Below are 16,191 nucleotides of genomic sequence, written 5' to 3'. Positions count from 1 at the left end.
GTGTTTTCATCCTCTAAACAATCAGATTATTCTCTGCGACTGAGGGACGCATGGGCATAAGGATGTGCTTAGCTTCAGCTCACACATGACTTCATTAGCACAGCACAGCACAGCACAGGATGCACACACACACACTGGCTGTTGCTCGCTTGCTGCTCTCTGTTCTACAGCCCATACATCAGAGGATTGGGGAAGAGATACAGGGGCTGGTTAGGCCTTTACACACTATTGACTTCAATGCTCTTTTACTGTTGGCTGATCATTAAATTATGACTTGTATGTCTGACTGTACAAGCAACAACATCCCTATTGGAACCATGCTATTTGCCCTTCAAACTCAACTCTGGACCTCGAAGCCAGTTCTACTGCATTTTTACATTGTTCCCCTCTAATTAGGGACTGATTTAGACCTGGGACACCAGGTGTATGCAATTAATTATCAGGTAGAACAGAAAACCAGCAGGCTCTGGACTTTGTAGGGTAAGAGTTTAATAGCCCCTATTATGGGCTATAGTAGATGTCCAATGACCGTGCCCTGACCAACATGTTTGACCCTGGCTTGCTCTGTTCATACAGGGTTAGAAAACTCGCTTGGTCAAAAACAAACAAAAGCCATTCTTTCTCCTCTATCATACGGCTGTAATGGTTTGTAATACACACACAAAACACACCACATACAAACACACACACACACACACACACACACACACACACCATGGTCAAATGGCAGCCACTGGGTCATCTGATTAAAATGGATGGGGTTAGTTAGGCTCAGGTGCTCAAATGAATCGTCTGTTATTAAAAGCTGAGAAAATGTGTAAGTAGTTAGGTTTCCATCCAATTGGTGACAGACTTTCATGTGAATATTCTAAAATCAACTTAAAAACACATTTTCCCACCAGATAAAATGTACTTGTTGCGGATAAAAGGCTGTGCGTGAAGACATAGTGCACATAAAAATACATTACGTGGTTATATTCCCATGTACCGAATGAAAAAGAAAAGTCAAATGGGTTTCCACCGCATTCTCACCTATGCTGATGGTTTTCTCAGAAAAATATTTACGTTATATAGGGAGTGTGTCCACTCTGGTACTGGCATGTGCGCTCCAGCCAACAGCTTGCAGATACAATGCGGGTATAGTCTACATGATGAGATTACTATGGACAAGAGCGAGATTATTTTTATTTGTCAAACGGCAGTAAAGCATCGATCATCATGTCACAGAAAAAGGCCCTCGATAATTATTGGAAAGGAGCATCAACTCGTCACCTTGCACTTTCACCACCCTGCATATTTCCCAGACTGCCTTGCCTTTCGAGTGAATTGTAGACTTACCGCCCATGACTGTATATGTTAGTGACAGAGACATCGCTGTTGCAATTTTAACTGTTCAGCCCTGTGGCCATCACCAAGTAAGATCCTGACTGAATAGGTCATCATTCAAATAAAATGATTTAACACAATACTACATATTACATAAAGACCTTTGAGGGCCTAGTTTTACCCTAATACTGTGGGCTGAAAATCATGGTTTACAGGCAAAATCAGGCCTGCAACTCACATTATGCTGGATGTAAAGTGATGTGTAATTCCTATTGGAATCCAACCAGAGTGGGGATATCCAACATTTGCCATTTGTGTTCAATTTGCATTCAGAATGACTTCCAGGTTGGGAAGACTAAGATATGAGACTACCTAAAGCATCTAAACTGGAACAACCATTTCAGTAACGGGTTGGATTAGCTTAGAAACATATATTTTATTTATATTTGACATGCATAAAATGAATAATAAAACTGGTTGCTTGCATCCTGCATGCTGATTGGACGAGCAGCATTCCAAGCCATGCTGTATTGGCCGTCACAGACACACTATGCCTGCTAACGGTTCCATCTGAAAGGGATCACTGTGCCTCCACAAGAATATCATGCTCATGTTGTTGAATCATCTCTTGTACTCAACTAGCACATTATTTCCCCTCACTTCCAGCCTAGCATTTAGTTTGGTACTGAGGAGGTTAATATAAGCATCGCTGGCTGCCTGTCCAACCTCAGAAGCAATGTTTCAATATAGAATTTCCATCCGTGTACCATACATAGAGTGAACTGTGCCCAGATGAGACGAGACAACGCATCAACTTCATTATCATGGACATATCCATGTAAATGAAAATAGAAAAAAACTCCAACAAACGAAAATGCAGCTAGTGTACTGTCCTATCAGGTTCAATGTTTGACATGACTGAGTTAGCTGAAGTTGGCTAGCAAACTAGCAAGTGACAAAAAAGTTATTCAGCCTGCCTAGCAACCATTTTGCTTAGAGTGGACTGCCAGACCTTTTGCATAGGAACTATGCAAAAAGATTTAATGGCGGGGTCACGTCTGTAGCAATATGACCAAAATAACTAACAACAAGATTTCTGTCCGGTGTGAAGACACCTGTACCATGTCTTCACTGACATTTTCAACCTCTCCCTGACCAAGTCTACATGTTTAAAGTAGACCACCATAGTCCCTGTGTCCTAGAAAGCAAAAGGTAACCTGCCTAAATGACTACCGCCCCGTAGCACTCACATCGCTAGCCATTAAGTGATTTGAAAGACTGGTCATGGCTCACATCAACACCATCATCCCGAAAACCCTAGACCCACTCCAATTTGCATATCTACCCCAACCGATCCACAGATGACGCAATCTCAATCGCACTCCACACTGCCCTTTCCCACCTGGACAAAAAAAAACACCTATATGAGAATGCTTTTCATTGACTACAGCTCAGCATTCGACACCATAGTGCCCATAAAGCTCATCACTAAGCTAAGGACCCTGGGACTAAACACCTCCCTCTGCAACTGGATCCTGAATTTCCTGACGGGTCACCCCCAGGTGGTAAGGGTAGGCAACAACGCATCTGCTACGCCTACCCTCAACACAGAGGCCCCTCCTGTACTCCCTGTTCACCCACAAATGCGTGGCCAAGCATGACTCCAGCACCATCATTAAGTTTGCTGACGACACAACGGTGGTAGGCCTGATCACCGACAATGATGAGACACCCTATAGGCAGGAGGTCAGAGACCTGGCAGTGTGGTGCCAGGACACAACCTTTCCCTCAACGTGAGCAAGACAAAGGAGATGATTGTGGACTACAGGAAAAGGAAGGCCGAACACACCCCCATTCACATCGACAGGGCTGTAGTGGAGTGGGTCAAAAGTTTCAAGTTCCTTGGCGTCCACATCACCAACAAACTATCATGGTCCAAACACACCAAGAAAGTCGTGAAGAGGGCACAACAACTCCTTTTCCCCCTCAGGAGACTGAAAAGATTTGTCATGGGTCCCCAGATCCATAAAAGTTATACAGCTGCACCATTGAGAGCATTCTGACAGGTTGCATCACCAACTGGTATGGCAACTGCTCGGCATCTGGCCGTAAGGCGCCACAGAGGGTAGTGCGTACAGCCCAATACATCACTGGGGCCAGCTACTCGCTGTTTATTATCTAGTCACTTCACCCCTAACTACATGTACTAATTACCTCGATTAACCTGTACCCCAGCACATTGACTCGGTACCCACTTTTTACAGCCTCATTGTTATTTTCTTGTTTTATTTTTTACTAAATATTTTCTAAACTCTATTTTCTTAAAACTGCATTGTTGGTTAAAGGCTTATAAGTAAGCATTTCATGGTAAGGTCTACACCTGTTGTATTCGGCGCATGTGACAAATAAAATTTGAGTTGATTTGATATAGAGTTGAAATGCATTCAATTTTGTGTTTACATCCCAATATGACACTTTATATACATCACAGAAAACTGAAATATAACAATACTGTTTGACATAGAAACATTGGATTTTCGGCGTAAATAAAAGTATGTTTAATAATTATGAAAAATAATAATAACATTCCATCCATGAGGACACTAGGTCATTTGAATAAAGGAAAGTGCTACCTAATCAGTCAATGTAGATGCAAAAACAAAGATATTGAAACAAACAATAAAAATTAAAAGAGCATGCTGGGAAATATGAAAATGAGGGGTGTGGTTTTACACTGGTTATATAACACAAACACTGGGGTTATTTTACACCAATGAGTGTTAATGAAACACTTAGAGTTAATTTAACACTTGAATCAACACTAGGAATGTTACACTGAAAAATCAACACTAGGTAACACTGGTCAATTTGCTGTGCTAGTTTCTGCTGTCTGGTGTGAGCACCAGATGACTCAACAATGGAAGAATCTCATCAAACAGCTGTGAGATAGAGAGACACAGGGACAGACAAGGAGAGACAGGGAGAGAGAAAGGAACAGAGAGAGAGAGGAACAGAGGGAGAGAGAGAGAGAGAGGGAGTGAAGAAGTATGAGTATCTCTGTTGGTTAGACTCTGTCAAAGGTAGTGTGAGTAGCTTTACATACAGTTGAAGTCAGAAGTTTACATACACTTAGGTTGGAGTCAACCACTCCACAAATTTTTTGTTAACAAACTATATTTTTGGCAAGTTGGTTAGTACATCTACTTTGTGCATGACACAAGTAATTTTTCCAACAATTGTTTACAGACAGATTATTTCACTGTATCACAATTCCAGTGGGTCAGAAGTTCAAACACTCAGTTAACTGTGCCTTTAAACAGATTGGAAAATTCCAGAAAATTATGTCATGGCTTTAGGAGCTTCTGATTGACATAATTTCAGTCAATTGGAGGTGTAACAGTGGATGTATTTCAAGGCCTACCTTCAAACTCAGTGCCTCTTTGCTTGACATCATGGGAAAATCAAACGAAATCAGCCAAGACCTCAGAAAAATAATTGTAGACCTCCACCAGTCTGGTTCATCCTTGTGAGCAATTTCCAAACACCTGAAGGTACCACGTTCATCTGTACAAACAATAGTATGCAAGTATAAACACCCTGTGACCATGCAGCTGTCATACCACTCAGGAAGGAGACACGTTCCGTCTCCTACAGATGAACGTACTTTGGTGCGAAAAGTGCAAATCGATCGTACTTTTTGGAGAAATGCCCTCTGGTCTGATGAAACAAAAATAGAACTGTTTGGCCATAATGACCCACGTTATGTTTGGAGGAAAAGGGGGAGGCTTGCAAGCCAAATAACACCATCCCAACCGTGAAGCACGGGGGTGGCAGCATGTTGTGGGGGTGCTTTGCTGCAGGAGGGACTGGTGCACTTCACAAAATAGATGGCATCATGAGGCAGGAAAATGATGTGGATATATTGAAGCAACATCTCAAGACATCAGTCAGGAAGTTAAAGCTTGGTCGCAAATGGGTCTTCCAAATGGACAATGACCGCAAGCATACTTCCAAAGTTGTGGCAAAATGGCTTAAGGACAAAGTCAAGGTATTGGAGTGGCCATCACAAAGCCCTGACATCATCCTATAGAAAATGTGTGGGCAGAATTGAAAAAGCGTGTGTGAGCAAGGAGGCCTACAAGCCTGACTCAGTTACACCAGCTCTGTCAGGAGGAATGGGCCACAATTCACCCAACTTATTGTGGGATTCTTATGGAAGACTACCCAAAACGTTTGACCCAAGTTAAACAATTTAAAGGCAATGGTACTAAATTGTCACAAGTATCTTCGTCTTCTGACGATAATGCGAAATCGTCATCAGAAAAGGTAGACCAATACGCAGCAGGTGTGCAGTTGTTCATTTTGAACATTTAATTAAATCAACACGAATACAAAAACAACAAACAAGAAAACGAACGATAAACTGACAGTCTGCAAAGCATAGGCTCAACACAGAACAATCACACACAAACACACCCTAATATATGGGACTCTCAATCAAAGGCAGATAGACAACACCTGCCTTCAACTGAGAGTCCCAACCCCAATTAACCAAACATAGAAACACACACACCAGACTAACCATAGAATACAAACACATAGACCATCAACCAAAAACCCGGAAATACTAAATCAAACACCCTTTACACAAACACACCACCCCGAACCACATAAAACAAATACCCTCTGCCACGTCCTGACCAAACTACAAAACAATTAAACTTATACTGGCCAGGACGTGACATAAATACTAATTGAGTGTATGTAAACTTCTGACCCACTGGGAATGTGATGAAAGAAGTAAAAGCTGAAATAAATAATTCTCTCAACTATTATTCTGACACAAATAAAGTGGTGATCCTAACTGACCTAAAGACAGGGAATTTTTACTAGGATTAAATGTCAGGAATTGTGACAAACTGAGTTTAAATGTAATTGGCTAAGGTGTATGTAAACTTCTGACTTTAACACTATGCTTAGTTCAATTCCATTTTATTAGATTTCACTTGTATGCCAAGTAATTTGTAATATGACACTGCACTGCATTAACCATGGGGGAGAAGGTGATGCTACAAATCATACAGGGGAGAATGTAGAACTGCAGGCACCGCTTTGAGGTATGGATATTTTTAGATGATAGAGAATACAACACAACAAACAAGGCTTCCTGTGTAGTAAGAAAAGCAAATCAACCAGGAACACAATTGATATCGACTTCCATATTCACTGTGTGATTCCTCTATTTTGCAGTAACTCTGCTCTCCTGCTGTGTGTTATGATGCTACTCCACCTTCATTCCCATCATGACGGCCAGGCAGGTCAGGGGTCACCATGATTTCACAGGGTAGCTCTGTACAATTTCTCCAGAAGCCTTCTGCAAGCTTTGTCTCCCTGAGTCGTTAATTAGCTACTAGCGGGCATTACTGTTGAACTCAGCTGATAACTGGGCTCCCCTGCGCTAGAGCGAAGCCTGAAGCACAGAGTGAGAGAGAGAGAGAGAGAGAGAGAGAGAGAGAGAGGGGATAGAGGGATGCTGCGAGCAATAGGCATGCAGAAATATAAACAGAGAGATAAACGGAGAGTTTAGGAATCATTAAGCTAAGTGTATGTGTTTCTCTCACTCCCTTTCACTCTCTCCGAACAAAAGAAAGCATACATACTGTACAGCTACGTGCGACCAGTATGAAATGGCTAGATAGTTAGCGGAGCACTCTAAGGGCGTTTCACTCTCTCTGAGACCTTAAAGTAGTTGTTTCCCATGCTCTGCAAGGGTCGCAGCTTTTGTGGAGCGATAGGTAACGATGCTTCGTGGGTGACTGTTGTCGACGTGTGCAGAGAGTCCCTGGTTCGAGCCCAGGATGAGGGACGAAAGCAACGCTGGTACATAAACACAAAACCATTTACACCACCTTCCTCTCACACATAAACATCATTTAAAAAAGCACACATACATAATGTTGATGCACAGACAATGTGAATAATTTATTGGAGCTCCAGTCATAGATCTGATTGGGTGCAATAAAGAATTCACACAGCAAACCATTATATCATTAGCTGCAAAGCTGTGCTCTGTGCTGCACTGAATGGCCTGGTAAATGGAGCTACTTCCTGGGTGCGACAAGTACGTACGCACACACACACACACACACACACACACACACACACACACACACACACACACACACACACACACACACACAGCAGTAGTCAATTATAGCTGTGGGAAAGAAAACAGGAATAAACCGGAATATTGACAGAAAGTCAAGAAGCGAGGTGTGATATTGACAGGTTTCTCCTGGACTAGGTCTGAGAACGCAGGTGGAGAGGGAGAGAAACATTGTGTCTGTGGAAAGACGCGTTTCCATGGGAGTGGAGGCAGAGATAGAGCACTTGTCTAAGAGACACATTTCCTTATCTGTGTGCCTGGGGAGAAACAAACAGTGTCAGCTCATATGGAGGGGAGTTTCCCTGTTTCCATAGGCCTGTTGCTAGCTGCTGCTGCTGGGAGAAAACGCACATAACTATTATTGAATTTTACCCAAAGCCACCATCAGAGAGAGGGAGGGAGGGAGGGAGGGAGGGAGGGAGGGAGGGAGGGAGGGAGGGAGGGAGGGAGGGAGGGAGGAAATTACAGGGGGCATGCTGTATATGTGTACTGATATTATCCAACAGTGAGTGAACTGTGTGACATTCAGAGGTTCCCTCTATATTATGTGCATTATAATCTGAACTGTAGAAAATGACATGTTTACCAGCTGAAAACGGTCAGAATCACCTTGACAACTGACATAACATACAGTATAAACATCCCTCCTTCTGGATAAGCCTTGCCGTCGCGCCTGTTTTTTCCAAGAGCTGAATTTGAAGAGAAATTACTTCCAAATATACTCATTTTACTATGAAACCTCATCAAGTGGGCAAAAGACATGATTACATGAATTCAGAAAGGCAAAATAAAGAGAGAGACACGGTCCCAGAGAAAAGGACAGCGGGAAAGGAAGGTGGAAGAGAGGGAATGGGAAACTGAAAGTGAGTGACACAGAATGGAAGTTCAAGACAATAGAAGTAGAGGGAATGAGAGAAATGAATGAAAGAGGAAAGGCTTATGAGAGAGATAGGTCAAGAATTGGAGAGAAAGAGTAAATGAGATGGTGGGCAGCAGCAGCAGGGATGGATAGGGATGCAGTGGGCCCTGTGAGGACAGGCCTGTAATTGAAGCGAAGGAAAAAGACCTTAACCCAGATCAGTATCTATCACTCTCCGGCAGGAAGAAAGAGCTCAACACCCGCAGATTTCCTGAGAGGGTGACAGATGAGGACAGAGGGAAGAGGAGAGAGAGTGGAGGGAGAGAGAGAGGGAGAGGGAGGGGATGATGTAGCGACAGATACTGCTGATTGCAAAGATTACTTCACTGAGAAACCCTGGCCGCTGTGGGTACACTGCCCTTACTCACTCACACACACACACACACACAGGCAGGCAGACAGAGCTCAGAGGAGATCAGCATGTTGAGACAGACAGAACCCTCGAGACATGGTCATCTGAGAGGAGGAGAATTATGTAAGTGCAAATTAAATTACACCGGAAGAGAGGCAGGCATGGACCTGCAGGAAACACTGGGCTCTGTGTGTGTGTGTGTGTGTGTGTGTGTGTGTGTGTGTGTGTGTGTGTGTGTGTGTGCGTGCGTGCGTGCGCTATTTGTTATGCACATTATGAAAACACACACAGAGACACAGACAAACAGACTGAGAAGCTATCTGATATGTGATGAGCCAGGTTCACACAGAGATCAAAGGTTGTAAAGATCACACATGGACAGGACAGAAAGAGAGAGAGAGGGAGAAAGCATGCCTGAATGTAATATGGTAAAACTCACACACATACCCACTAACACATAGTGTGCGTGTTTGTTGTGCCACATAGAGCACCCAGCGGAACACAAAAGCAGCCCTTTGACACCTGATACTCACTAGCTGCCAGTGTGTGAGAGAGAAGATTAGTGGTCAGAGTAACCATCGCCTCTTATTGGCTCTCCTGATGCAGGGCCTGTAGGCCTATTACATCTCTCTCTCTCTGTCTCTTTCTCTCTCTCTCTTTCTCTTTCTCTCTCGCTCTCTCTCTTTCTCTCTCTCGCTCTCTTTCTCTCTTTTGTTCTCTCTAAACTATATTCAACAACTACAGGAGGGACATTGAACAATATATTAGCTACCCCTTACCTCAGCTCTCTCCCTCCCCTGTCCTACCCTATTAACCCCTATATTCTCACTCATACCGGATATCGCTCAGGGCAAAGTGCCTCGGAAACAGAAAGGAGTGCGGAGAAGAAAAGAGAGGATAATATCCGTTTTGCTAATTCTGCTGTTTGTCCAGCTTAGTGGAGTGGGTTCTCTAGGCGGTGACAGTATGTGATTCAGGCTTAGAGTGCTGTGCTTGTCTAAAGGTCACACTAACACAGGAGCCCATTAGCAATTCAGATGTGGCTGAGAGGGTAAGAGGCTGCACTGGTCCCAGTGCCTGCTGCCTGCCTGGCCCTTATTGCATTATCAGGGAGTATACCGGCAGCTAGCATGCTCAACACTGATTATGTGACAAAAAGGGGAGGAGAGATGTTATGTATCTGTTATGTAACACACTACCGTTCAAAAGTTTGGGGTCACTTAGAAATGTCCTTGTTTTTGAAAGAAAAGCACATTTTTGAGCCATTAAAATAACATCAAATGGATCAGGAATACAGTGTAGACATTGATAATGTTGTAAATGACTATCGTAGCTGAAAACGGCTGATTTTTAATGGAATATCTACATAGGCGTACAGCAGCCCATTATCAGCAACCATCACTCCTGTGTTCCAATGGCACGTTGTGTTAGCTAATCCAAGTTAATCATTTTAAAATGCTAACTAATCATTAGAAAACCCTTTTGCAATTATGTTAGCACAGCTGAAAACTGTTGTCCTGATTAAAGAAGCAATAAAACTGGCCTTCTTTAGTCTAGTTGAGTATCTGGAACATCAGCATTTGTGGGTTCAATTACAGGCTCAAAATGGCCAGAAGCAAAGAACTTTCTTCTGAAACTTGTCAGTCTATTCTTGTCCTGAGAAATGAAGGCTATTCCATGCGATAAATTGCCAAGAAACTGAAGATCTTGTACAACGCTGTATACTACTCCCTTCACAGAACAGCACAAACTGTCTCTAATCAGAATAGAAAGAGGAGTGGGAGGCCCCGGTGCACAACTGAGCAAGAGGACAAGTACATTAGAGTGTCTAGTTTGAGAAACAGACGCCTCACAAGTCCTCAACTGGCAGCTTCATTAAATAGTACCCGTAAAACACCAGTCTCAACATCAACAGTGAAGAGGTGACTCCGGGATGCTGGCCTTCTAGGCAGAGTTGCAAAGAAAAAGCCATATCTCAGACTGGCCAATAAAAATAAAAGATTAAGATGGGCAAAAGAACACAGACACTGGACATAGGAACTCTGCCTAGAAGGCCAGCATCCCGGAGTCACCTCTTCACTGTTGATGTTGAGACTGGTGTTTTACGGGTACTATTTAATGAAGCTGCCAGTTGAGGACTTGTAAGGCATCTGTTTCTCAAACTAGACACTCTAATGTACTTGTCCTCTTGCTCAGTTGTGCACCGGGGCCTCCCACTCCTCTTTCTATTCTGGTTAGAGACAGTTTGTGCTGTTCTGTGAAGGGAGTAGTATACAGCGCTGTACAAGATCTTCAGTTTCTTGGCAATTTGTCACATGGAATAGCCTTCATTTCTTAGATCAAGAATAGAATGATGAATTTCAGAAGAAAGGTTTTTGTTTCTGGCTATCTAGAGCCTGTTATCGAACCCACAAATGCTGATGCTCCAGATACTCAACTAGTCTAAAGAAGGCCAGTTGTATTGCTTATTTAATTAGAACAACAGTTTTCAGCTGTGCTAACATAATTGCAAAAGGGTTTTCTAATGATCAATTAGCCTTTAAAATGATAAACTTGGATTAGCTAATTCCCACAGAACACATTCATTCACTCACACATACACACACTCTCGCTCTCTCTCTCTCTCTCTCTCTCTCTCTCTCTCTCTCTGTCTCTTTCTCTCTCTCTTCCCACTCATTCCACCCCTGTATCCCTAGCACATCTGGGACAGCATATCTACCAGCCAAGGTCAACTCCATTACTACTGCTGACAGAAAATCACACTGGCCATGTAGCTTTTACACACTGACATTAGACCGACAGAGATAAGCATACTTGTAATGCTAGGCATAGACTGAATTATTCTAGATTGGGGTTTCTGATTCCAGTATGATCAGCTGAAGGAGGAAAACTGATGGTTGCTGCCTATTTCAGCAGGATTTTAACCAGAGGCCTCGCGTGGTTCTATATACTTCAGCACCAGGGACAGAGAACACACCTTACAAGGACCAGTGACACACAGCTGAGACCGAGACCACCACGGAGAGAGAGAGAGAGAGAGAGAAAGAGAGAGCAGCCGTAACAGTCTACTGCACAACAAATGAAAAAATAACAAGTGTAATCTAGCCAATGTCTCTAACCTGTGTAGCATTGCTGTTTTCTGCAACATGACTGCACAACCATGACTGCACAACCATAACTGCACAACCATGACTGCACAACCATAACTGCACAACCATGACTGCACAACCATAACTGCACAACCATAACTGCACATAACATTTGGGGCTACAATACATTGCCAGTGACACCTGCGATTAAATATGTGTGTGTGTGTGTGTGTGTGTGTGTGTGTGTGTGTGTGTGTGTGTGTGTGTGTGTGTGTGTGTGTGTGTGTGTGTGTGTGTGTGTGTGTGTGTGTGTGTGTGTGGTGTGTGCGAACAATAGTGTAATCTATTCCATGTTGGTGCAATATTAGCAAAACCTGTTGGTTTCAGTCATGCTGAGCCCACAACACAACTTGATACAATCTGCATCATTCCTCTGAAAGACCCGTTTGTTGACGTGTGTTGACCAACTGAGGCAGAGGTGTACTGCTCTATGCTCAGAGAGATATGTCATCGGTACAACAACAAACCGGGAACAATGAAAAATCCTTCCGGTGGATTAGGTACAGAAATCACTGGTACGCTATTAATGTTATTGAAATGCTAGCACCTCCAAGCGCTGGCTGAGCTAGGCACTAGGCCTTCCCCTCTAGTACACCCTCTCCTCTGATAGCCTCCAACACGGTAACAGATGATCACATCACCACACTGCCGAGGCCTGGCTTTTCTCAACAGTGGTGAAGATACAGACCTATAAGGCTACATCCCCTAACACAAACACACACGGAGAGAGAGAGAGAGAGAGAGAGAGAGAGAGAGAGAGAGAGAGAGAGAGAGAGAGAGAGAGAGAGAGAGAGAGAGAGAGAGAGGGTCGAGCTCTAGGTCGGATGCTTTCAGAACCATAGAGAGCACCTCTCTCGCTCTCTCTCTGGTTAGTTGGAGAACCAATCCCTTGGGTTTTGACACCGTTTGTTATGCAAAGATTATATCTGAGGAGAGAACCTAATCAGGGGCACAACATATTTTTGTATTAAGATGCTTCCTTTGTAGTTTAGGCTTGTGATTCTGTGGCTGCAGCCTTTGAAGTAACACCATACATGCCAGTTATACTCAATACCCTATTAGATTCAAACTCTCTCTCACTCTTTCTGTTTGCTGTAGGCTATGTGACACAATCATCACACATTAACTCCTGCATTAAAAAAAATCTACAAGTGCGCGTCCATGCACGCTCGTTCTCGCACAAACATACACAAGCACGCATACATTGTAGGCAGGACAAGTGGGGTGATGCGTCTCACAAACTCTTTGAAATCATTCCCACATCGTGATAGATATCGGTTACCATGACGACTGGGAATCAATTCAAGCCCAATCAATCCAAGCCCCCTATATAGGCTGAAAGACAGTAGCCTACCTATAGTGCGTTGATATGTGCAAGCCATTCACATCCTACCTTGCATTCCTCCATACATGTCCTGACCGAGTATTCATCAGTCTCATATTTCTCAACCAACAGCTCAAACTCCCGGTAGTCCTCCTGAGCTTGCCGGTCAAAGCGCTGGTAAACCCGGACACACTCGCTGCATCCCAACGTGTCACCCTCAGCCACGTCCAGGCTGCAGTTTATATTGTCCGGACTTGTAAACCCGTTAAACAAATCCAAAAGAGAGTAGGAATTACAAAAAGAAAGATACAAATCGCTCAGATTCAAGTCCGCCGACTGCGTCCTCTCCCCGCCCCCGGAGAGGCCCAGGCACACGGGCTCTGCGTCCGTGAAAGTGAAGCAGTCTTTTGACAAGCTGTCCGGGTGACAGGTGTCCAGTCGCCACAGAGGTTTGGTAGAATTCCCTATAAAAATAACATCTGGCTTTCTGGCAAGGGGGCCGTGGGGGGAATGGGGGTCAGAGGAGGGGGTGTGGTGGTGAGTGGAGTTTGGGTACTCGACCATGTCCGTAAATGCGAGCCGCTTGTCTCGGGTCCGCGTCAGTTTGGCCTCGGCGCAGAACCACAAGTGATCAGAGAGCAGGACGGTGATGAAGAGAAGAGAGGCCAGCGATAGGCGCCATCTCTGGGCCCGCTCCGACTCGGTAAATGGCTTCTCGTTCTCTCGGGGTGCAAACCAGATTTTTAAGCCGTCATCTTGCTTCCGACACATCCAAGCACCCCTGGTCATATTTTAGGAAAAGCGCAGCTCTGGCCGACTCCACCGCGGGGGCTCCTCTGCCACTATACTCATTGACTTTGGGAGATGGACTCTGGTTATTTATCCTCGGTAACGGTGGGCTGCCGTGCCGCCGCTGGTCCTGGGCTCTCCTCTCTCGCGCCCGACGCCGTCGGTGTGTTATTTCGATCCAATTAGCGCGCCCGCACAGATTAAGCCTCGCGCTGCCGCATCCCAGTTCTCCATGGCTCTCCGGGGGGAAACCACGTTCTCTGTAACCGCATGCCTCGCGCCTCGCTCCCTCTCTTCTGCTCTCCGGGGTGGTGCTCGCGCGCAGAGAGACCAGCTGTGGCCAGCTTATCAGTGCTGTTGCCGTTACTGCTGCAGTTTCCCGGATTCAATTATGAGAAAGCAAAATCCGTTTGATTGTGCCCCAGTTGATTTTTTCCGGTTCGTATCTGGGTTGAATGCCTTGGATCTTTTCTCCCGATGGCCACAGTCATCTTGGACCTGGGTTAAGTTGCCGCCATGTTCGTCTTGAACACTTTTGGGGGGAGCGGGGTCCGTTTGCGTCATCTCCATCGCTACGATAGCTCCATCGTTGCGCAGTGGCGGAGCAGTTTACTACCTATTACACACTCAGATACATGCAGGCATTTAACGGCACTATTCCACCACTCTGGACTACAGGACGCTGTCATGAAATGTGAGGTCTTATACCTGTTACCATCTGGGTTGGGAAAAGATTATATATATATATATATATATATATATATATATATATTCAGCACAGTTGCTACTATATATGCAGTTCAGACATTGGGGAGAAGTATGGCAGAAAAAAGTAAATGTCACGAAATGTCTCAGTGCTAAATATGTATGGTGCAAGTTGATCAACAAATCATTTGCCACATTATTTCGATGCCATGAATGACAGTTCATGAGGAATGTACAGCTGGTCCTATGGTACGATAACAGCCTTTGCAAACAACGTGCATAAAACCCCCTTATGCTTGGCATGCAATGAGCATGGCATTCAGCTAAATGACATGCACAGTCACCTCCAAAATTATTGGCACCCTTGATAAAGATGAGCAAAAAAGACTGTATAAAGGTAATAATACAAATACCTTACTGAGCTATATTGAATGCTAAAAAAATATGAACATTATATTATTTTATGCTAATACAATTACTCAGAGAAATAAATGTTTAACAAGTAAAACTTTTTTCTCTCAAAAAGATAGGTGTCATAGTTATTGGCAGCCCTGTTTTCAATACTTTGTGCAACTTCCCTTGCAAGGAGTTGGGTGAGATCTTAGATCATTCCTTCATACAGAATTCCACTTTCCAGATCCTTGATATCCTTCGGTCTGTACGTATGGACTGCCCTATTCAATTCAAACCACAGGTTTTTAATGAGATAGCCATAGCAAAATCTAGATTTTCTTTGTGGAATTTGATGTGTGCTTGGGGTTATTGTCTTGCTGGATGGTCAATGTAAAGCGAAGTTTCAGCCTGCTGCCAAAGGCATCAGGTTTTGGGCTAAAATGTCCTGGTACATGGTAAAGTTTATGATGCCGTTGACCTTACCAAGGGCCCCAGGACCAGTGGAGACAACATAGTCCCGCTCTCCCGCCCCTCACCCCCAGGGATTGGGTATGAACCCGGAGTGTATTATGCAGGGGGAAAGATGGGCTTTGGCAACACCGGCATTGCTAAGAAACCACGGCTGTCTGATTCGCATGGCTGCATGTTTTATCGGCAGGTGTGGAAACATGAGGTTTGTGTATAGACTATTCTGCCAAGTGATATACGTTACTGTGTGTGTGTGTGTGTGTGTGTGTGTGTGTGTGTGTGTGTGTGTGTGTGTGTGTGTGTGTGTGTGTGTGTGTGTGTGTGTGTGTGTGTCGTAACCTTGCACCGTCCATGGTGTCTTATCAGCATTGCAGTGTTTGGTCAATGGATTTAAAACAAACACACGACTTCTATGCGTAATCAGACTCACTTGTGTGTGTGTGTGTGTGTCTATGTGTGTGTGCGTGTGTGTGAGAGCGATAGAGATAAAGAGAGAGAGAGGTTCTGGTTAGCGTGTTGAATGTAAATGACAGTATTTATCCGCATCATTAAAGCTGCCAAATCATTGTCAGTTTGAATTGCTTGGAGTGCTACAAAGGA

At 44.1% G+C, this 16,191-nt stretch overlaps 1 protein-coding gene across 2 annotated transcripts in view; it reads right to left on the bottom strand.

Moving 5' to 3' along the window:
* Positions 1-14,608, bottom strand: part of LOC106582127 (transmembrane protein FAM155A) — a 190,389-nt gene extending 175,781 nt beyond the window's left edge. For both annotated transcript variants that reach the window (XR_006761190.1, XM_014164884.2), the window contains exon 1: positions 13,306-14,608. Coding sequence is in view for 1 of the 2 variants with exons in the window: in XM_014164884.2 (XP_014020359.1) it covers positions 13,306-14,025 (720 nt within the window). In the remaining variant the exon portion in view is untranslated. The remainder of the gene's footprint in view (positions 1-13,305) is intronic.
* Between the last annotated feature and the right edge of the window lie 1,583 nt (positions 14,609-16,191).

Source organism: Salmo salar, chromosome ssa21 (assembly GCF_905237065.1).
Source record: "Salmo salar chromosome ssa21, Ssal_v3.1, whole genome shotgun sequence".
Taxonomy (NCBI): Eukaryota; Metazoa; Chordata; class Actinopteri; order Salmoniformes; family Salmonidae; genus Salmo; species Salmo salar.
This window is presented reverse-complemented; position numbering and strand designations above follow the sequence as displayed.